Source organism: Pan troglodytes, chromosome 2 (assembly GCF_028858775.2).
Source record: "Pan troglodytes isolate AG18354 chromosome 2, NHGRI_mPanTro3-v2.0_pri, whole genome shotgun sequence".
Lineage (NCBI taxonomy): Eukaryota > Metazoa > Chordata > Mammalia > Primates > Hominidae > Pan > Pan troglodytes.
In genome coordinates, this window is record NC_086015.1 from 55406392 (window position 1) to 55428797 (window position 22406).

A 22406-nucleotide genomic window follows, 5' to 3' on the forward strand; every position below is an offset into this window, starting at 1 on the left:
GTACAGGTTCTAAAAGAGAACATAGAAACCAGTAAAATCACAAAATAGCAATTCAGGTCGAGTTTAGAAAATCATATTTTAGTCATTCTCTTACAAGTGAAAGGACATTTTTTAATGACTGGGTCTTAAAGCCAGCCCTGAGGTTCTACAAACAGGATCACTCAGACCAACTGTGGAAAAAGTTACATTACTGGTATTTATTACGCTGACTTCTTCAAAGTATTTTAGCCTCATCTTCTTGGACTGAAATGAATGCAAGAGGAATTTCTCAAGGACTTCTTTGGCAAGCTGGCTGAAGAAGACGTATTTTTAGCTGTGTCCTGACAGTGCTGGCACTGCACACTCAAAGGAAAGCCCCAGAGACCCTGAGTTCCAGAGACACAGAGCCTCTAGGAGCTGCAGATTGACCCCAGCTGCAGATTCAGCTGGAGCCCATGGGTTGGTCTAAACTACCCAACTTCACTCAGAGGACACCCCAGAGAGGGGTTTCAACCAATAGAGCCAGGCAGAGGCTTGGGATCCAGGTGATCCTCCTGTGAGGGCTCCGATTCCCCCAGTGGTTTCTCATGGATATGCTGGTATCTGGTACAATGAGCACATTTGGAGGGCCTTCCAAATTACCCATTCCCCCAGGAAAGCCAGCAAGTTACTCTTATTGCTTCTGTGGAAGATCTTCTTAAGGACCATGGGTTGACAAGTTCCTGGACCTACGGCTATGGCCTGAATCCATGGGGACTGAGTCACACCACATGTGGCATGGTGTGGCCCCCATAACAGTCTCTCAGACTAGGGGAAATCACTGCAGAGGCCTCACAGGAGTAGAACATGAATCAAGTCAACTAAAGAGCCTGAGTTAAAGCCCCATAATTTCCACATTAGTTCCATGAACCCTGAGTTCACGGAAGGGCAAGTGTCACAGAGCAAAACCCCGGAGAGCAACCTGTGTGCAGAGCCCTGGCCCCCAGCCAGCCTGGCTCTAGGGCTGCAGTAGGACTGGCAGGAAGGCAGAGGCCAGGTGCTGGGACCTAGAATCTGGAAGGGAGAAGCCTCTGAGAAAAGTTGGTAGGGAGCCAGGTGAGAACAGGGCCAGTGGTGTCAGGAGAAGGTAAGTGCGTAAAGACACAGTATGTCAAGTAATAACAGTGTGGCTATATTATCTGAGTGTCTCTGTCTCTGTGTGAGTGTCTCCATTGCAAGCTGGCCTGTTCCCATGCCTGGACCCCAGGAGAGCCCAGCATACAGGCCACACCCATTTCCTGATAGTGCTGGATGCAGGGAGCCCCTAGCCACCCTGCTCCAGTTCTTAACTCTCCTCACCCTCTGCTTCTGAGCATGGTGGGGGCTCTGTCAGCGGATCTGCATCTCACCAGCCTGCTATATGTCAGCCTTGGCTGGGACATGAGGTGCAGCCACTGCCACCATCTAACAACCAGACTCTGCTTCATTCCTCCTGTGCTTGCTGAGTTCAACCTCACCCTAACTGCAAGGGACACCTACCCTGGTTCCCTAGTCCTGAGGATGCTTGACTGCTGGACCCTCCATCTGTGGCTTGTCATCTGTGCTTGATTGTTCTCACTTGGTTACAGGCTCTCCCTCTCTGCCAGATAAGTACCGCCATGCCCGTGAAATGATGTTGTTGCTGCCCACATACCGGGACCGCCCAAGCAGTGCCATGTATCCAGCAGCCATCCTGGAGAACGGACAGGTAATAGACCCACCACACTGACTGTCCTCTGCTGCAAGTGTGTTAGCCTGTGCTTCCCTCCTTGCATTTGCGGGGCCTTCTGCATTGTCCTACATGCCTCTCTCATTCCGCTGTAAGATCCCGCAAAAGGCCGCTGGGCTTCTGGATGTGGAGTGCAGTGAACCTGAGGACCAGCAATCCAGACAGAGTGTAGGCGTGAGTAGAATGGTGGCAGGAACCACCACTGGAACCAGCATTGCTCATGTAGCTATCTGTCCTTCCCGCCAGATCCTGGTCTCCTCATCCCTAAACAGTCTAGCAAAGGTAATTGGTTCTTTGCAGCCTGTTCTGAGAAGGCAGTGGTGGACACATTGATCTGGAAGATGTTCTTCCTCCCTATTTGTGGGGCATCCTCACTGGAGCAAACTCTGCCTCTTTTATTCATCCATCCAACTGAAGTCCCTCACTACCTGCTGGGGCTGTTCTACATGCCATTTGCACAGCTCTCCAAATGCTCTGCCTGGGGACCTTGAACAAGAAGCTGTAGGGATTAACTGCCTCCCTTGGGCAGTCTGTCCCTGCCCTTCTATCAGGGTCCATAAAAGTCACCTCTCAGTGACCATTACCTAGCCTCAGAATGCCAGGAGTTTCTTAGTGGTACCTCCCTGTGCCTGATTGGCTCTGCCAGGTAGAGGGATGGGATCTGCTTGGCAGCTGCCCATTAAAACAGCAAGTCCTGTCTGTGACTCTAGGCTTGATACTGTCCTTTCCTCTGCCTTCGGTGCTAGCATGGGCCTGTGCAGGGCCTCTCCAGGAGGCTAAACCTGTCAGTGCTCATGGGGAAGTGGGGATCTCTCTGGCCAGACAAAAGGATGCAAACAGATGCTCCCAGGTAGCTATGTTCTGTTTCTTGGGCCCTACATAAGACAGCTGGGTCCTAGCCAGATACTGGAGGATGGTATCGCAAATATTGTGTATAGAAGCACTGAGAACCAGACACCCTGGACAGTCTTTCCTAGGGCTGGCCTGGGGGTCTCAGTATATCTCAAGTGTGAGCTGTGCCACTGCTTTGTTTTCCCTGTCTGATCTTGTAGTGTCCTGTCTCTCGTGGCCCACAACACTGCCTCCCAAGATATAATTGGTTGTTTTCACTCTCTGTAATGTTTATCTCCTTCCTTCAGCCGCCGAATTTCCAGCGAGCCCTGTTCCAGCAAGTGGTCGGAGCCTGCAAACCCTGCAGTGATCCCAATCTGTCTGTGGCTGAAAAAGGTATTGTTGCCCAGGTGGCCTTCCCCCCATGTCTGTCCCCATCCTGAGTGTCTGACTCTTGTCCCTGAGTACCAGCTGGCCAGGGCTAAGCCATACTTCAACACTCAGGTCTGTCTGTCTGTCCAGAATTCTGACCAGTTCTTGTGCTCACTATTTAACCCATGTCTGGCTTGATGCTAAGGTTTATATCCTGTATCCCTCCTTCCTCAGGGACCCTCAAAGAGGTCCCAACTGCCTCCTGCCCTGAGCCCACCTTTATGGAAACTTGGGCTTCTGTGTGCAAACTGTAGAAAACTACTTCCCTAGACTCCTCCCAGCCACCCCCAGAATTCAGCAGGCCTTGTGGCCCCTTTGGTCCCTCACAGCTTGGGCCCTCAGGGATCTTTCCTTGGAGCTCAGAACAGGCCGTGGCCAAACAAGCCCCAAGAGGAAGGGGAAAGACATGCTATTTCCCAAAGACAGGCTTCTCCAAGTGAAGCCCAGGGTGCCCCAAAGGAGTCCGGTCCTCCTGTAGCCACTCTGGCCAGCAGCTGCTGTGAATCCATCTTTTATTGCAAGGCCACCAACCATACTGTGAGACTGAGCAATCCTCCTTAGACCTGTGGCTGTTTAGAGAGTGGGCATTTTACCCTGTGTTCTGCTTCTGCAAGCCGATGGAAGAAGCAGACTCAGACCTCAGACACGGAGATCTGAGTTAATTTTAACAGAGAGTAATACTAAGTGCTGAGCCTTCCTGCCACCCAGAACCTGGCCTCATATCCGCCCCTCTCCTCACAGGTTCTCTGCCTAGCTGCTCCATCTATTGGAGTTTAGGGCACACTCAGTTCCCACCAATACAACCTGTCATCCCCTATTCCATCAGAACATGTCCCTCCAAAGCTGTCATCATCACGTTATCATCGTATCTGTTCATCGAGTGCTATGTGCTGTCCCCACTGTTATGCTCCGCCTTTGCTCATCATGGAGGACATACCTCTGTGTCCTCTTTAAAGAGACAAAACTCTGATGGGCACTGAAGCTGGGTGCCCCACCACAAAGGGCCTGGAGACTGGCTGAAGATGCCTTCATAGCTTCAAGGTCGTATATCCCGAAAACATGCAGCTTCTTGGACTTCTGCACCTGTGACCCAAAACAGAGTGCCCTTTTCGCCTGGAGGGCCAGAATCCACAGTGGCATTTCTTCAGCTGAGATGCAGAGCAACGTCAGAAGTAGCCAAGAGTCTAGACAGGCTTAGAGCTCAAACAGGTGCTGGTGGCCAGACCAGGACCCTACCCCAACCAGACACATTAGCGCTTCAGGCCTCAGGCCAAGGCCAGACTACGACTACATCAAGGAGCTGGACATGCCCACCCCTAGGTGTGGAAGGAAAGGAGGGTTGTCTCAGAACAGAGGCTGAGCCCAGAGCAAGCATATCCGTACCACAAGGCCAGCATTTAGAAGGCAGCTAATCAGACATTTGCCCAGTGGCAACACACAGGCCAGAGCGTAGCTCCCTAAGTCTCTACCTGGATCCTCCAGGGCAGGAACTATACATACTTGTCATCATTCTCTTGTCTGTCAGGGTTCTGAGTCCCATGAGGACTATATCTCTCACTTACAGGTATCTCTTTTTGCCATCCAGTGACTCCCAGATCAGGTGAGCCTGCCTTCAGGACCATGGGCTATGCACTGGCGGCCTCAGGCCAGTGCTGGACAGTTGTTAATGGTGAGGGAGGGAGGCGACAGGATACAGTTGGGATCACCCCTCTTTTCCTAGGATAAGTCATTCTGTATTAGCCTTCCCTCTAGCCCCAGTGCATTTATGCTACATGGCAAAGGTCTACTGGCCCCACTGCTCACAGACATCAGGCTGCAGGGCAAACTTGATGGCTTCTGGTTTATATGGAGTCACTCAGGCAGGCACCCTTTTGTAAACCATTACAGCCCTGTAAGCCTTCTTCTCCCATAGCCTTCCTGCCCTAGAGCTCCTTTGAGCCCTTGTGGGTGAACATCTGCACCCCATAATTCTTCCAGGGCTAGGTGTGCATCTGAGATCCTGGGCTGTCAGAACCCCTTTAGGGAAGCCGCCCAGACCCATTTCTAAGCTTCCTATTCCCTGATATTTCTTTGGTGGCTTTTTATGGAGAAGGTGATTTTTTTGGCAGAGAGGGGAAGGTACAGGGAGCCTCAGCACCAAGAAGCTCATGCTGCATCTTGTAGAGAGCATGGGTGAGTGGGCCTGTTCTTGGGATGGCTCAGGTTCTCTAAGGAAGCTATTTGGTGAAATCCACCTGATGCTCATCAGATGCAGAATTCTTTCCTCCTTTCAGGCAACAGCTAAGTGTCTTGCCTGCAACTCAATCACTGGCACACCCCTCCTTCCTGCCGCCAGCTATCAACCATACCAGGAGACGGGGCAATTCTCAGAACTGAGGCTGTTTAGACAGTGGAGTTTTACCCTGTGTTCTGCTGCAAGCGCACGCCAGTTCCTGCACAATGAGGAAGAAGAGGATGATGGATGTCACAGTCTTATCCCTGGACAGCTGAGGGGGCCCAGCCCCTCTGGCCACATCCTTTTCAAAGGACAGACTCTAGCTCCTTCCCTTCCAAAGCCTGTCAGCTCCCATTATGCCCTGAAATTCCCATCTCTGTGTCTAGGCCAGGAAGAAACCAAACCTCAGCCACTCAGGCTCAATGTAGCTACCACGGCCTTAGAACAAATCCAGTGACAGCACCTGGATTGTGAGCCGCTTCTCTGCTGCTAATAGCCCAAAGGGGAGAGTTGCCTGGCTCCAACAGAGAAAGGACATATTTCTTTTTGCTGGTATTTGTTCTCTAGGAGGAGCTGGCCAAAAGAATTCACATGTCCACTGCTGCTTCTGCAGAGTGGCACCCTCAGACCCCAAGGTCCAGCCATCATTCCTCTCTCCTCCTGAAAAGTCTGTCATCCCAACTGTGGCTGAGGGGACAGTATTCTGGCAGTGGACTCCTTCTTTAACACAGAAGGGCACTCTGTGCTTCCCTTTTTCCTGGGCCCACTGTACCCCTGCATCCATGGCATGTGGGTGCTAGGAACTGGGGTTCTGTAGACGCCAAAGGGTACTCATCAGCTCCACAGCCCTCCCTCCTCCTGTTAGGAAGCAGTGGGTCCAGCTGGATCTGGGCTGCAGTTTCTTCCAACAGGTACCTGTCCTTGCTCCCTGCTTTTCCCACTGAGCCTGGGCAGTAGGAGAGCTGACTCTAGACTTTGGCAAGGAGCTCTATGTCCTGTGCTCTCTCTGTATTCTCTCATTCTCATCTCTACTCTTCTGTCCTGTTTTCTCTTCTCCTCCTGGCAGATCCCAGAGGCTGCAGGCATTCACTCCTTGCTGCACATTCAGCTATCTCATCCTGAATACTCTTTAGACATAAACTCACTCTGTTGCCCTCCTCTTAAGCAGCTTCAATCCCTGGCCACTCTCCCCTGTGGGCCACAGTGCCTTGCTTGGCCAGCGTTTTTAGTTCCAGGTGCTGGCATGCCCCACCTGTGTGCTGGATACGTGGTGCACACTGGAGAAGCCACAAGCTGTACTTCTCCCAGAGGGTGGCTCAAGAAGTAACCTCCCTTCATGCCATCTGTTTCCACCCTTCAGCTGTGCCAGCAGCCCCCAGCAGCTGGAGTCTGGATAGCGGAGCCCAAGAGGCCCAGCCCTTCCTGTCTGCCCATATGGGGCACATCCTGGCCCCCCCAGTGCCTCCCCGAAGCCTGCTGCATGGTAAGAAGACCTCCAGCGGGTCCCCCGATAGTCCCTGGTCTCAGACTCTGCTCAAGGGCCACAGCAACAGCCATCTAAGCTGAGAAGATGGGCCATTCTCTGGGCCGACTCAGCCAAAGCCAAAACACCCCCACCACAGGAAGGATCCTGCTGGGCTTTGGGGTCAGTGAGGTTTCCGAGTACAGCAGGTTAGCTTAGGAAGGCCATCCCAACCAGAAGGCTGAAGACAATGGAATTGACTGTGCCAGGCACACTTCTCACCAGACTGTCTCATCGCCTAGCAGTGGGCTAGAGCTGCCTCTGCCTGAGGCCTGTTCCACAGACTCTGAAGCACTCAACTTTTCTGACTTCCTGTGTGGAGTGAGTTTCTTTTACCCCAGCAGCCTGTGTTTTGGAGAAGGCCAGTGTAAAGAGAGGTTTATCCATAGCCCTCAATGCTGAGGGGTCCCCAGGGGACTCTTCTCATGCCTGCCCAGTTGGCCCAGCAAGATGGTGCTGGCATGAAGTCTGTGCAGGGCCCCCAGCTGAGGCTCTGGTTCTGTTCCCTTTGCAGGTCATTACTCCCTACACTTTGACGCCTTCCACCACCCTCTGGGTGATACCCCCCCAGCCCTCCCTGCCCGGACCCTGCGCAAGGTAATGTACTGAAGCGGCAGCCCCACCAGGCTGTGAGATGAGTCATCTCGTCTGCTCTAGAACCACCCTTGGGGTCTACAGGAGGAACTGGAGCCCTCCCCTTCACCTCTCTCCCCAGCCTGGCAGAAGCTGGGGGTGGCCAGAGCCACACTTGAGCTGCAGGTGCACACTTGTGTCCTGCAGCAAATGTGATGGGGGCAGGGAGATCAGAGGGTCCTGGAGACAACAACACACAGTACCAAGAGTGTGTGGGCAGTGAGCACTGGGAAACCTGGGGGCTCTCAGCCAGCACCAAGGTGTCAACACACTGTAGTTCGCTAGCTAAACAAATGTTCCTGTGGTGGATCAGAGAGCATTTCAAACTAGAATTCAGTAAAAGCAAGAACTTTATGAAAAACTCAGGAGAGTAAAATTTCCTACCTGTTAGCTTGTCTGCAAATTGGAAAAGACTGAGTCTATCACAGATTTTAGCAGCAGAATACATTCCTCTGGTCCACGGCCCACCAGGGTTCTTTCTGCCCCCCCTCAACAGGCCTGATGACCCAGCCTTTATGTCAGTATCCCAGAGCCACCGACGGCAGCCTGGGACCTGGGACCAGGGGGCACCAATGCCCAGCAGCCAGGGCAGGGCAATTTTTTGGCCACAGAAATGCAGATGATTCTGGAGTTCCACTGGCTTGGGGGTGGTGGGAGGAGCTGGGAGCTTGCTGCTGAAGAAACAAGAAACATGCTGTTGATGAGGGTTAAAGTTCATTCATAAGCAGGCTCTTGGTCTTCCTATGGCGGGCAAGTCAGCCTGTCTGGAGAGAGGGATTCTAACATGCCCACCCTTTCCTTCGCAGTCTCCTCTCCACCCTATCCCAGCCTCCCCCACAAGCCCCCAGTCAGGTCTGGACGGCAGCAACTCTACGCTGTCCGGCAGTGCCAGCAGCGGCGTGTCCTCCTTGAGTGAGAGTAACTTTGGGCACTCCTCGGAGGCCCCACCTCGCACTGACACCATGGACTCCATGCCAAGTCAGGCCTGGAATGCTGATGAAGATCTTGAGCCACCCTACCTCCCTGTCCACTACAGCCTCTCTGAGTCTGCCGTCCTGGACTCCATCAAGGCCCAGCCATGCCGAAGCCACTCAGCCCCAGGGTGCGTCATCCCTCAGGACCCCATGGACCCGCCTGCGCTGCCGCCCAAGCCCTACCACCCCCGCCTGCCGGCCCTGGAGCACGATGAGGGGGTGCTGCTGCGTGAAGAGACTGAGAGGCCTCGAGGCCTGCACCGCAAGGCTCCACTGCCTCCTGGGAGCGCTAAGGAGGAGCAGGCCCGCATGGCCTGGGAGCACGGCCGAGGGGAGCAGTGAGGGGCAACGAGGCGGCTGGGATGCCGCCCTCAGTAAGCAGCTTGCCAATCACTCCAGGTCTGAAAAGCAAGTCCCCCAGCCCCACCCCAGGGAGCCAGAGAGGCTTGCACTCAGGAGAGAACCACCCCCAAGTCTCCGTTCTACTGCCGTGAACTCATGTGTTGCCATGTACAGAGGCCACAGCAGCATGAAGGGTTGTGGCTTCCCTTTTTATTTTTTTACATTTCCATTTCTATGGGTTTTCCTTTCTTTCCTTTATGCAGTAGATGCTTTCTTCCTCCTGCAGTTCTGGACCATGTGGAGCTACATGGAGAAATTGCACAGACAGAATCACTTTGCCACACTGCAGGGCCCAGGAGTGGGAGCCCAGGCCCTCCCTCCAGGGTAGAGATGCACCGAATGGAAATTGCACTAAGGACCTCTTCCTTTGCTGTATGGACAGAAGAGTTCATGGTTGCATTCAGGGATTGCAAGGACCATATAGACATGTCACAGGTGGAAAAAGGGCCACAAGCCGTTTTGCACAAATGCCTGCCCACCTGCCCCCTCTTCCATCCAGGAGTGTGCTACTGAGGGGCTGGCTGGACCAACCTGCTGGCTCAGGCATGTGACTGGCCTAACTGCATGCCCAGGGCACCGCCAGGGTTCAATGGGCCAGCCGTCTCCTACTCCACCTTGGATTTTTCTCTCCATCACATTATTTCTGACCATTTGCTCCCTTCCATTCTTGAAACACCTCATGCCCCACAGGAGCCCCAGTGGTGACTGGATCTGCAAGGGTTATCTCCCGCCCTCTGGGGTTTGAGTGGAGGTATGGAGCCAGAGAGGCTATCCTAGCTACCTTCCTCCTAGGGGGAGCTGGTCCCCTTCCTACGTGGTAGAGAGACTGGTGTAAGAGTGTGGGGTGTGGCAGGCGCCGGAAATCCTCAAAGCTTTCAGAAGCATCCAGAATGCCTACCATCAGCTCCTGAATCAGGGATTTTCAGCACTACCTCTGAGCCATGGGGTTGGCTGCCCAGCCAGGCTTCCAGGCCCTGAGGACATGTGGTCAGGTTCAGCAGGCTCCTGGGTAAAGAGGGTGGGAGGGGGCTTCTCCTTTTGGAAGCAGATAGCCATGCAGGTAGAATTGTCATCTCCCAAGTGGCCACATACAGCAACCCACTCCAGGCCATGGGGACCACCACTCAGGGTTCGGGGCTGGCAGGAGGGTAGTTTCTCCAGTCTCCCCAGTCTGTTGGTGTCTTTATAGGAAACTATAAAGCAGAGCAGTGGTGTCTTTAGAGGAAACTCATTCAAGTCAGGGCACTGATTTTCCTCTCAGTTTATTATTTGGGGGGATAGGGTCAGGTGGGTATAGTAGTACTTTACCAGGGTGCTTTTAAGTTACTTTAAAAAAAGCCTACAAAATATTTTTTTTCTTTTATTTGCTCGAGTTCACATTAATGATGGTCACAAGGCTGCCTTGTTGGGCAGGCGTATTGCCCCCAGTTCTTCTTCTGCTGGCCTGTATGACCTCCACAGCCAGGCCCTGGGCCCGAGCCCCTTGTCCCTTCTCCACTGCCCCTCTTTCCAGACAGTAAAGGCCATGGTCAGTGTGTTTTTCTCTTGTAAACAAACCCCAGCTTGTTTAACAGAAATGCTAATAACCTACTGGGAAAGATGGAGGTCTAAATTACCTCCAGGGTTTTTCTGGGGGTTTATCACCAGTGTGGGTCCCTTCTGATACCACCAGGTTCACTCCAGGCAGAGTGGGGCGGAAGGCTGCTGAGGATATGGGTCAGTTACAGCAGCCCTCACCTCAAAGGGTTGGCCTGCTTCTCAGCCTACATTCATTTGCAAGCTTCAATCTCTGGACCATCTGGTGTTCACAGGTGTTAAGAGGGTTAGGGGTTAGGGGCTAGTTTTGGATTTGATTCATAGGTAGGAGGGCTTAGATTTTAAGGCACTTCTGAAAGTCAATCCCTGGACAAGGCAGTCATCACATAAGAACAGCTACCTTCTCCACTTGGTGGCACAAGAGGTAGGGAGGGGAGTATGGGTTCATTTGGCTTCGCATTATGCAAGGTGAAACCGTTTGTTTTCCCTCTCCATTTTCCCTAACTAAATGAAAACGACACATTCTGAAATCCCTTTTGTTGGAGAATAAGTCAGTCTGAGGGGAAATGGGAGGCCAGAGATGAGAACCCTTTGAAAAGATTGTAAAATACTGATTTTCATTCTTTCAAGCTTATCTGTAAATACCTATTTGAATGCTGTGTATTTGTACAGGAATTTGAGCAAAAAATGTATAGAGTGTGATGTCCAATTGGTATTCAGCACTATAAATGTGTTTTTAACCTCCCGCATTCTGTGCTTATTTAAAACAAGGAAACTTCTAACCATTTCTTTTGTGTATTCATGTTTAAAGAAAAAAAGTGATTTAAAAATCTTACCTGTACCAGAAAAGCAAAGTTAAAGGAAACAAAATTTGTACCATTGTCCCAAGAGGTATTTTACTGTATATATTGTGGTAGCATGTTCAAAATCCAACAAGTAATGTGAATTTTAGTTGTAAATATCTGCCACTTGATTTTTTCCCCCTTTCCCCACTTCCTTGACTGCTGTGATGTGAATTAAAGATAAATACGTGATACTGATCCACTGAATTCACTGAATGGGAGCAGAGGATGTGCCCCTCTCCAACCCTTGTCGCCGGGCTCCAAGCCCTTTTTAGCCCCATAGACATGTCCTTTTTGCACTGAGTAGAGCCAACCGTTCCCGCATCCTGCCTTCAAGGCAGGCAGCCAGGAGGGCACTTGAAAGGGCAGTCGAAAAGGAAACATCCTCCAGTGCTTCTCTGGTGATTCCCGGGACCCCACTCAGGAGGTCCCACGGCAGCGGGGGACCCCGAGGGCCTAGCCGGGGAGGCAGGAGGCGGCTGGCCAGCCACCAAGCCACGATTCAGAGCTTCTAAGGGCACCTCCCGAGCCCCTCACCTTCCCACTCTGAGGCGACCCCATGTCCTCGACCGATGATCTGGCCCGGGCGCTTCCCTCCACGGTCTAGAGTGGCGGCCCAGCTTTGAGCTTGGCGCGCCTTGAGCCCTTCCTCCGGATGTCCCGCAGTCCGTCCACCCCGCACGTCTCCTATCAGGCTATGCACGGCGGGCTCCGGTCAGGTGGAGGATCAGCAGGTGGGCTTTCAAAGGTTGGGTCCGTTGCCCACGCGAATGAAAGAAGAAAAAAGAAACCTCTTTGAGCCTTGCCTGCGGCCGCCCGCCCTTCCTGCCTAACCTGTTGTCTTGGCTGACCCCAGAACTCCTGCACCACGAGTCGGAGTCCAGGCGAGGAGATCAGCAGGGGTTTTCGAGGGAGCCTGGGGCCCAGGGCAGGGGTACGCGGGTCAACTCAACAGATGTAAGGCGTGGCCGAACCCCATTCAGCTAGCAGTACCCAGCCTCAGCCACAGTCGCTGCCCTTACCCAAAATGGCGGCCCACACCGCTTCCGTCGCTGCTGTAGTCGCTTCCTGCGGCGGGCCCGGGTTCAATCAGCGGCCGACAACTGTCTAGGGCTCAGACACCACCAGCCAATGAGGGAGGGCAGCGTGGAGCCGCCCGTCTGGCCTCGCGGCTCCTGGACCAACGGGGAAGGGCATGTGGGAGGGCGCCGGGGGGCCCCCCGCCAATGGGGAGCTACGGCGCGCGGCCGGGACTTGGAGGCGGTGCGGCGCGGCGGGTGCGGTTCAGTCGGTCGGCGGCGGCAGCGGAGGAGGAGGAGGAGGATGAGGAGGATGTGGGCCACGCAGGGGCTGGCGGTGGCGCTGGCTCTGAGCGTGCTGCCGGGCAGCCGGTCGCTGCGGCCGGGCGACTGCGAAGGTGCGGGATAGGGGGCCTGGGGCCGCGATCCGTGACCGTTCTGGCGGCGGCGCTGAACCCCACAACATCACCAGACGGCCGGGGCCAAGAGGGCGGGGGGGGGGGGCGAGGGCGGGGGCGACAGCAGGTCCCCGCGGGGCCTGCATGAGGAGGCTCCGGCGCCCGCCCTAGTAAATCTTTCTTGGGCCTAGAAAACATTGGTCCGACGAAGAAAAGTTGAGACTAGATCCCGTTGAAAACTTGGCCTGAAATCTCCATTACTCCTGAGTTATTGTCCCCACCACCATCTAGAGGTTACCGCTCCCTGTTCGGCGTCGGGAGCTCCAGGGCTGGCCGTGGGTGCTGCGCCCTGTCTGTTGGGATCACGAAGCTGCACCTCTGGGTCCGCTGTTGTATTTGGAAATTAGCAGCAGCATTTTGATCATTTTTCTCTTCACCTTCCAGTCTCTCCATTTATGAGGTCACAGTGAGTCCCGTCTCAAGGACACGTGTTCACCATGGGCTTAAACTTGATGAAAGGAGCAGGGAGAAGTCGTTTATAGGTCATTGGGTGATGCTTGCTCCTTTGATGCCCTGGGTGTACCAGGGGACCCCCGCCACCTGGAAGCAGGTTCTGTCTACCTGTAGACACCTGAGAAAAATCGGTGATGGAAAAGCTCACCTCTAATGATTCATCTCCGTGTCTCCTATTAAAATTGCTGGCGGAGTTCTTTTCTGGTGGATTGGAACAGCTTGGTGATTGCTGAGCATCTCCCGTCCCTCTCTTTTCCAGTTTGTATTTCTTATCTGGGAAGATTTTACCAGGACCTCAAAGACAGAGATGTCACATTCTCACCAGCCACTATTGAAAACGAACTTATAAAGTTCTGCCGGGAAGCAAGAGGCAAAGAGAATCGGTTGGTAAGTAGCTGGTGATCCTCCCCAACTGGCCCTGGCTCATGTTAACCCTCGGCTTCACCAGCCGTTTGATAAAAGGCCTTGCCCACCTCTCTGTTTAGGAAGCCAGCTACTCTCTCCATAAACTAATGTGAGACTGAAGTGCTTCTATGTCCTTCCCAAAGCAGCATGTGTTCTGCAACTGTGATTTTTTTTTTTATCCTGTTAGTCTTTATTAAGGACCTACTATGTGCTAGGCACTGGGAATATCAGGGGAAAGAAGTGACAGTCGGACACACAAATAATGCAATGTCTGGGTGTCATGAAGAAAATGGACCAGCAGGTGCTGATTTAGAGTGGCCAAGAAGTCTCTGAGGAAGGGTTATCATTGAAGTGGGGTAAGACCATCCCATACAGGGAACAGCAGTGTGAGTGCCCAGAGGCCTGAAAGAGTTTGGCATGTATGTGGACAGGAGAAGGTGACAGGGTGCCTACAGGATAGGCAAGGGCCGAATCCAAGACAAAAGCCCTAGTGAAGCAATGGGTTTTCTAACTTGAATTTCTCTGACAGTCTCTGGCTTTTCTCTCTGTTAAAGGTTTGAACCCTGGTGACACTTAAATTCATTTGGTGGCTGTCAGCTTGGACTGAGCATGTGTTAAGAGTCCAGGGTTTACACTGGCTGAATCTGACTACCAGTACAGGCAGGGCACCGAAAAATGCCGCTGTGGGCCAGGTGCGGTGGCTCATGCCTGTCTTCCTAGCACTTTGGGAGGCCAAGGTGGGAGGATTGCTTGAACTTAGGAGTTTGAGATCAGCCTGGGCAAAGTGGTGAAATCCTGTCTGCACAAAAAAATTTTTAGGCTAGGCGTGGTGGCTCACACCTGTAATCTCAGCACTTTGGGAGACCGAGGTGGATCACCTGAGGTCAGGAGTTCAAGACCAGCCTGGCCAACATGGCAAAACTCTATCTCTACTAAAAAATACAAAAATTAGCCAGGCATGGTGACAGGCGCCTGTAATCCCAGCTGCTCAGGAGGCTGAGGCAGGGAGAATTGCTTGAACCTGGGAGGCGGAGGTTGCAGTGAGCCGAGCCGAGATTGCGCCACTGCAGTCCAGCCTGGGTGACAGAGCAAAACTTTATCTCAAAAAAAAAAAAAAATTTGTTTTAATTAGCTGGGTGTGGTGGCCCACACCGGTAGACCCAGCTACTAGGGTGGCTGAGAGGGGAGGATCACCACCCAACAGAATGAAGCTGCAGGGAGCCGTGATCATGCCACTGCATTCCAGCCTGGGTGACAGGGAGCCCTATCTCAAAACACAAGTAAGGCCCTACAGAGAGATGATGTTTCAAGGTGTCAGTATGTTTGGAGGAGATGGCTCTCAAGCACCTCCTGAAGGCCATTGTCCTTTCTTGCTCCAGTGCTACTATATCGGGGCCACAGATGATGCAGCCACCAAAATCATCAATGAGGTATCAAAGCCTCTGGCCCACCACATCCCTGTGGAGAAGATCTGTGAGAAGCTTAAGAAGAAGGACAGCCAGATATGTGAGCTAAAGTATGGTGAGTATGCCTAGTCCTTTCTTAATGAATGCTGTGCACCTTCTGGGTTTGTTTCCCATCTGGGAGAGGAAAATGATGAGCTAGAGTCATGAGTGGGTTGTATTGTATGACAGATGGTGCTAAATGCTGGAGGGCTCTGGCATGGAAGTGGGTGGAGGTCAGAATAGGCCTTATTGAAGAAGTGATATTTCAGCAAACTTTGAAGGAGGTGAGGATTAGCCAAGAGGCCAGCTAATGGAAGAGGATACAGGCAGGATAAAGGTGTCCAGTGGCATGGCAAGTCAGAGAGCATTGCAGGCTGGTGAGGGCTTTTAATCTGCGTGAAGTTAGGAGCATTAGGAGTTTTTGAGCAGAGAAGGGACATGGTACGACTTGGGTTTAACAGGCTGGTTCTGGCTGCAAGCTCTGAAGCCCCAGTGATTTTTACTATTTTGAAAAGAAACACTATGTCCAAGCATGCAAGCCCAAGAGTTAGGAACTACAGCATCTCTCTTGCTGACTGGGTCTCTGGTGTACATAGTCCCAGTCTTCAGAAACAGTCAGGGCCTCTTCTGAAAAACTTGAATGGCCAAGGACCTGTGTTGACCTACTTGTGTCTTCCTGGTACAGGTCCAGTTGGCTCCAGGTCACTGTGGTCATGGAGAGTAAGTTCCTAACTCAAGGGCCTGAGCAGGGCTGCTCTTTGTCACCAGCCTGGAGTTGTTAGTATGTGGTGACTATGTCAGAGGCACTTGGAAGATGGGAACCACGTTTCTCCTATAAGGACAGTGTGGCCTCTGTCCCTATCCTTGTTCACGCTGCATATCTGTAGTAGACATAATATGTGGCCAGCCTTCCTGGTGAAGAGGCTAGTTCCCTCTTGTGGGGGCAGTAGGCACTGACATGCCTGTAAATGTGTCTGGAAACGTCTCTTCCTCTGAAACCAGTAGGGCTGGTTTGGCCGTTCAGGGAGTGACATATTCTGGGACTACTGGGCGACTGCAGGTGCTCCACCCAGCCAGTGACTCTCCCTGCTCTCTCCTCCAGACAAGCAGATCGACCTGAGCACAGTGGACCTGAAGAAGCTCCGAGTTAAAGAGCTGAAGAAGATTCTGGATGACTGGGGGGAGACATGCAAAGGCTGTGCAGAAAAGTCTGACTACATCCGGAAGATAAATGAACTGATGCCTAAATATGCCCCCAAGGCAGCCAGTGCACGGACCGATTTGTAGTCTGCTCAATCTCTGTTGCACCTGAGGGGGAAAAAACAGTTCAACTGCTTACTCCCAAAACAGCCTTTTTGTAATTTATTTTTTAAGTGGGCTCCTGACAATACTGTATCAGATGTGAAGCCTGGAGCTTTCCTGATGATGCTGGCCCTACAGTACCCCCATGAGGGGATTCCCTTCCTTCTGTTGCTGGTGTACTCTAGGACTTCAAAGTGTGTCTGGGATTTTTTTATTAAAGAAAAAAAATTTCTAGCTGTCCTTGCAGAATTATAGTGAATACCAAAATGGGGTTTTGCCCCAGGAGGCTCCTACCAGTTTCTGCTTTCCCGTTGCAGAGTTTGGGGGGTTATTCATTCCCATTTATCTCTCAACCCACCAGTGCTGAAAATACCAGAGCAGGACATAGGGGCTGGGGCCAGCTGATGTGTGTGGGTGTGTGCCACTAGAGGGCAGCAGGCACTCAGCAGAAAGGAGGTGGCAGGGGCGGGGGGTGCTGCGCTTGATACCCTGCCCCTTGATACAGTATCTGTCTTACCCACCCAAGAGAGCTGGAGGCCACAGCTCTAGGAGGAGTGAGTCTGGAATACATTGGAGGGCCTTATATTGTGGCTCAGTACAAGCAAGACAGGGTGTCTGGAGTGTGGTTTTCCACAAGGATATCTTCAATCAGTGCACTTCAGCACTGACATCTCTATAAAGATGCTGTTGGCCTGGCCACCTACTTGCTCTTTTGTCCATTCCAAGCCTCTGATGTCTGTTCCAGTTTTTGCAAGTCTGGCAGGAGTCAGCTTATACAAAGAGGGAGTGGGAAGCTGCCTTTTGCCTTTGTTTACCCTAGATTAGTCTTAACAGTTGAGGTCCAGGGTTTTGCTGGAGTCTGCTTCTTAAGCCACTCTCTGTGGCACTGGTGCTTAGGAAACCCAGTTGTTGGTGTGAGCTGTGGCTCAATGAAGACACCTGTAGAAACCACCTGAAAGGACGGACTAAGAACCAGTGCTTTCCAAGTAATTGCTCTTGCCTCAGATCACTTCACTTGTGTCTCCTAAGCTCAGTTTGCCTGTAGGAGGCCTTGCTGCTGTGGAACCCATTGCTTTCTTCCAAGACCTTTCCCCCTGCACCTGCCTGAGCTACTCCAGGAGCTGCTTTCTCATTGTGCGAAGAGGGCATGACTTGGTCTGCTCTTCCCCATCGCAAGGATTCTGTGCCGGAAATTGGGTCAGGTTCTACCATGGCTCCAGCAACTGTCCTTGGAGAATGAAAGCTTCCTCAATGGGCTTGAGCACCTGGGCACCCTTTCCCTCACCTCAGCTGGGGAGAAGAGGTCGTCCTGAAGGTGATGAACAGGAGGGTACTGGCCAGCGAGGGGTCAGCGTGGCAAGCTGTGATAACTGCTGGCACTATCTGTGCATATGGCCTCTTCATCCTTGGCTCTTACGGCCCTACCTTTCCAGCCTATCTGCCCAGATGCCCACAGAAGAGGGTGGGACCCAAGAGTGGCGTTAAAGAGTCTATTCCAACTCCATCAACTGCAACTGCAGGCTTGTCTCTGCTTTCGGTTTTTACCTGCGTGACAGCAATTGTCCTCACGGCCTTTTCGGGGACTGCTGCAGGTGAACCTGCACGTGGAGAATGCGCAGAATGTGGGCCTTGGGTCCTGGACAGGGTCTAAGGATAGGCATGCATTAGTCCTTGGCGCTGTCAACGCCGGATCCCAGGCAGGAGATGCCAACGAGGGTGATGTGGGGTTTGCTCAAGCCTAGTCCTAGGACTGAGGGGATACTACATAAAGAGACCACTGACTGGGTCAATGCCCCAGGTCCCAACGGCCATGGAAGCTGCCACTCCTGCTCCAATCAGCGCGGGCTCCAGTGCTTGCAAGAGGAGATAGCTGGACCCAGAGCGGCAAAGCACGGCTGGGAGCACAAAGCGTTAGGTCGTCTCGCCGGCCTCTCAGGGTTCACTACACTCCGCGTAGCCTCAAGCATCGGCCATGCGGGCCGCGCGGTGGCGCCAGAGCGCGCGGCCCGGGCCCACTCACCCAGCACTCACAGGGTCACATGGCACTGGGCGACGCAGCGCGATGACGCAGGCCCGGCGCGGGTCTTGCTCCGCCCGCCGCAGAGTCACGTGGCAGGACGGCGCACCTTGATAACGCAATGCCCGGCCCCTCGGCGCCGCTCCCGCCCCGCCCCGCCGCCACCGCCGCGCCGAGTCCTTTTGTCCAAGATGGCGGCGCCGGGGGCGCTGCCTCCTCGGCCGCCGCCTCCGCCGCCGCCGCTGCTGTGAGAAACCTACGGGCCGCCCGCCCGCCGCGCCAGCGCCATGAAGCGGCAGAGCGAGCGAGACTCTAGCCCGAGCGGGCGCGGCTCGTCATCGTCGGCCAAGCGTCCGCGGGAGCGCGAACGGGAGGCGGAGGCGGGCGGGCGGCGGGCGGCGCACAAGGCCTCTGGCGGCGCCAAGCACCCGGTTCCAGCGCGGGCCCGCGACAAACCCCGCGGCAGCGGAAGCGGCGGGGGCGGGCATCGCGACGGCCGCGGCACCGGGGACGCGAATCACCGCGCGAGTAGCGGGCGCTCCTCGGGCTCCGGCGCTGGCGGCGGGGGACGCGGCGGCAAGGCCTCGGGGGACCCGGGCGCCTCCGGCATGTCGCCCCGCGCGTCTCCTCTGCCGCCGCCTCCGCCACCGCCTGGGGCCGAGCCCGCGTGTCCCGGCTCATCCGCGGCCGCGCCTGAGTACAAGACGTTGCTCATCAGCAGCTTGAGCCCCGCGCTGCCCGCCGAGCACCTCGAGGACCGGCTCTTCCACCAGTTCAAGCGCTTCGGCGAGATCAGCCTCCGCCTGTCGCACACGCCTGAGCTGGGCCGTGTGGCCTACGTGAATTTCCGGCACCCACAGGACGCACGCGAGGCCCGCCAGCACGCCCTGGCCCGGCAGCTGCTGCTCTACGACCGCCCGCTCAAGGTAGAGCCCGTGTACCTGCGTGGCGGCGGCGGGAGCAGTCGGCGAAGTAGCAGCAGCAGCGCCGCCGCTTCCACGCCTCCCCCAGGGCCGCCCGCGCCCGCCGACCCGCTCGGCTACCTCCCGCTACACGGAGGCTACCAGTATAAGCAGCGCTCGCTGTCCCCCGTCGCTGCCCCGCCCCTGCGGGAGCCCCGTGCCCGTCACGCCGCCGCAGCCTTCGCCCTGGATGCCGCTGCTGCCGCCGCCGTGGGACTGTCCCGGGAGCGGGCCCTGGACTACTACGGGCTGTACGACGACCGTGGGCGCCCCTATGGCTACCCAGCTGTGTGTGAGGAGGACCTGATGCCCGAGGATGACCAGCGGGCCACGCGCAACCTCTTCATTGGTAACCTGGACCACAGCGTATCTGAGGTGGAGCTGCGAAGGGCCTTCGAGAAATATGGCATCATCGAGGAGGTGGTCATCAAGAGGCCTGCCCGTGGCCAGGGCGGTGCCTATGCCTTCCTCAAGTTCCAGAACCTGGACATGGCCCATAGGGCTAAGGTGGCCATGTCGGGCCGAGTGATTGGTCGCAACCCCATTAAGATAGGCTATGGCAAGGCCAACCCCACCACTCGTCTCTGGGTGGGTGGCCTGGGACCTAACACGTCACTGGCGGCTCTGGCCCGAGAGTTTGACCGCTTTGGGAGCATTCGGACCATTGATCACGTCAAAGGAGATAGCTTTGCCTATATTCAGTACGAGAGCTTGGACGCAGCCCAGGCCGCCTGTGCTAAAATGAGGGGTTTTCCCTTGGGTGGACCAGACCGCAGGCTCCGCGTGGATTTTGCCAAAGCAGAGGAGACTCGGTACCCCCAGCAGTACCAGCCCTCGCCACTCCCTGTGCATTATGAGCTGCTTACAGATGGATACACCCGGCACCGCAACCTGGACGCCGACCTGGTGCGGGACAGGACGCCCCCACACCTTCTGTACTCAGACCGAGACCGGACTTTTTTGGAAGGGGACTGGACCAGCCCCAGTAAAAGCTCTGACCGCCGAAACAGCCTTGAGGGCTACAGTCGCTCAGTGCGCAGCCGGAGTGGTGAGCGTTGGGGGGCAGATGGAGACCGTGGTTTGCCCAAGCCCTGGGAAGAGAGGCGGAAACGGAGAAGCCTTTCCAGTGACCGTGGGAGGACAACCCATTCCCCATATGAGGAACGGAGTAGGACCAAGGGCAGTGGGCAGCAGTCAGAGCGGGGCTCCGACCGCACCCCTGAGCGCAGCCGCAAGGAGAACCACTCCAGTGAAGGGACCAAAGAGTCCAGCAGCAACTCCCTCAGCAACAGCAGACATGGGGCTGAGGAACGGGGCCACCACCACCACCACCACGAGGCTGCAGACTCTTCCCACGGGAAGAAGGCAAGAGACAGCGAGCGCAATCACCGGACCACAGAGGCCGAACCCAAGCCTCTGGAAGAGCCAAAACATGAGACCAAAAAGCTGAAGAATCTTTCAGAGTACGCTCAGACACTACAGCTGGGTTGGAATGGGCTTCTGGTGTTGAAAAACAGCTGCTTCCCCACGTCTATGCACATCCTAGAGGGGGACCAGGGGGTGATCAGCAGTCTCCTCAAAGACCACACTTCTGGGAGCAAGCTGACCCAGCTGAAGATCGCCCAGCGCCTTCGACTGGACCAGCCCAAGCTTGACGAGGTCACACGACGCATCAAGCAGGGGAGCCCCAACGGCTATGCGGTCCTCTTAGCCACCCAGGCAACCCCCAGTGGGCTTGGCACTGAGGGGATGCCCACAGTGGAGCCCGGTCTGCAGAGGCGGCTTCTCAGGAACCTGGTCTCCTACTTGAAACAGAAGCAGGCCGCAGGGGTGATCAGCTTGCCAGTGGGGGGGTCCAAGGGCAGAGACGGCACAGGCATGCTCTACGCCTTCCCACCCTGCGACTTTTCCCAGCAGTACCTCCAGTCAGCACTAAGGACATTGGGCAAGCTAGAAGAAGAACACATGGTGATAGTCATCGTCAGAGACACTGCCTAGCCCAAGCCTGTCTTTCCCAGCGTCATGTTTGTGTCACAAAAGCAGTTATTTTAAAATCTGATCCCCTCTCTACCCTACCACTTTGGTTTGAATTATCTCCTGGGTTATTTTGGTTCATTTGGGTGGGGATCAAAGTCCTGTCCACCACCAAAACTAAGTTCTTAGATTTTGGGGGATTTTTTTTTTTAAACGATGAGAAGGGAATCCGGTTATGTTGATTTCTAGTGTACAAGATACTGTCTGCTGTGGTTCTGTATTTTTTTATTTTTTGACCAACTGTGTGGAAAGTTGTCAGTAAAACCTTTGACAGAGGATGGATTTTTAAACCTGTTCAGAGTCCTGGTTTAATCAATCAAGCTAAGAATCGAAGACATCCCTAGTGCATGTACACGAATGCCCTACGTCATCTTTCCAGCACCACTGCTGCACAGGTCACTCTCGGCCTCTCAATTCTTCAGGCTCAGTCTGGACTCTACTCACACTCATTTTTATCTTGGCTGACAGCAGGCAAGCTTCAGTTTGGGCTGTGGACGCTGCCACACAAGCCTGAGTAGAGCCCATGCAAAGGAAGGGATGGGGTGAGCGCAAGGCCTGTGGTCAGCAGCTACTGATGGTTTTTTCTGCCTTAAACCGTGTGTGTGTGTCCATCATCATCAGTTTGAGCTGTGGCTGTTTGGGACAGAGTGCCCACTCAGCATGTTTGTTTGGCAGCAGGTAGCCTTCAGTAGCTGTGTAGTCTTGTACAAGGAGAAGCTGTGCACTGTTGATGCCAGGGGGTCTCGGGGCCCCTGATCTGTCCAGGCTCCTGGTTCGGCCTACTTTCTAGCCTCACTCAGCCCAGGGATATCCAGTGTTTGTTGGGAGACAGAGTTGCCTCAGGTTCCCAGGGGCCCGGGAGTCCAAATACTGGAATGGAGGATTGGAGGCAGCCTTCCTTGGATTTACTCATGAACTTTGCCTAGTTGTGATTTTTGGCTTTCTCTGGTCGTTCAGGGCTGATGATGGGTAATAGAGCAGGCCTGTGCCCAGTCATACCTAGAGATTTGTGGGGGGATACTGAACCTCTAGACTGAAGTACTTACAGGGGAGCACAGTGGACTAGGGGATGCCCTTGATAATGACGGTTTCCTAGGTGCAAGGTCAGAGCATGTGCCTACACCTTGTGCCCTGATGCCAAGGTGGAGACCAATGGGAAATAATAGATATTTTTCGGGGGGGAAATCACAAGTCACTG

General features: G+C 54.3%; 3 protein-coding genes across 14 annotated transcripts in view; all 3 read left to right on the plus strand.

The window, feature by feature from the left end:
- DOCK3 (dedicator of cytokinesis 3) overlaps positions 1 to 11311 on the plus strand; it is a 711354-nt gene extending 700043 nt beyond the window's left edge. For 6 of the 12 annotated variants that reach the window (XM_016941175.4, XM_016941179.4, XM_016941177.4 and 3 more), the window contains 5 exons: positions 1587 to 1705; positions 2866 to 2953; positions 6565 to 6687; positions 7241 to 7323; positions 8166 to 11016. In XM_016941175.4, coding sequence (XP_016796664.1) covers positions 1587 to 1705; positions 2866 to 2953; positions 6565 to 6687; positions 7241 to 7323; positions 8166 to 8675 — 923 coding nt within the window. In that variant the 3' untranslated portion in view covers positions 8676 to 11016. Of the gene's footprint in view, positions 1 to 1586; positions 1706 to 2865; positions 2954 to 6564; positions 6688 to 7240; positions 7324 to 8165 lie in introns of all 12 variants that reach the window. The other 6 variants (XM_054681895.2, XM_054681897.2, XM_054681899.2 and 3 more) reach the window with 3 other exon arrangements.
- Positions 11311 to 16435, plus strand: MANF (mesencephalic astrocyte derived neurotrophic factor). Its single transcript, XM_001169644.8, has 4 exons — positions 11311 to 12530; positions 13303 to 13430; positions 14828 to 14969; positions 15996 to 16435. Exons 1-4 carry the CDS (start codon positions 12245 to 12247, stop codon positions 16178 to 16180), a joined length of 741 nt encoding a protein of 246 aa, XP_001169644.4. The 5' UTR covers positions 11311 to 12244; the 3' UTR covers positions 16181 to 16435.
- A 1943-nt stretch (positions 16436 to 18378) lies between these two features.
- RBM15B (RNA binding motif protein 15B) lies at positions 18379 to 21502 on the plus strand. Its single transcript, XM_516489.8, has one exon. It carries the CDS (start codon positions 18500 to 18502, stop codon positions 21170 to 21172), a length of 2673 nt encoding a protein of 890 aa, XP_516489.2. The 5' UTR covers positions 18379 to 18499; the 3' UTR covers positions 21173 to 21502.
- The last annotated feature ends 904 nt before the right edge of the window (positions 21503 to 22406 follow it).

Excerpts from the sequence above, each read along its gene's own strand:
- MANF (XM_001169644.8), top strand. The coding sequence starts at position 12,245 with ATGAGGGAGGGCAGCGTGGAGCCGCCCGTCTGGCCTCGCGGCTCCTGG. Across the intron at positions 13,431-14,827 it reads GAGGCAAAGAGAATCGGTTG|TGCTACTATATCGGGGCCAC; the intron begins GTAAGTAGCTGG and ends TTCTTGCTCCAG. Across the intron at positions 14,970-15,995 it reads GATATGTGAGCTAAAGTATG|ACAAGCAGATCGACCTGAGC; the intron begins GTGAGTATGCCT and ends TCTCTCCTCCAG.
- RBM15B (XM_516489.8), top strand. The coding sequence starts at position 18,500 with ATGAAGCGGCAGAGCGAGCGAGACTCTAGCCCGAGCGGGCGCGGCTCG.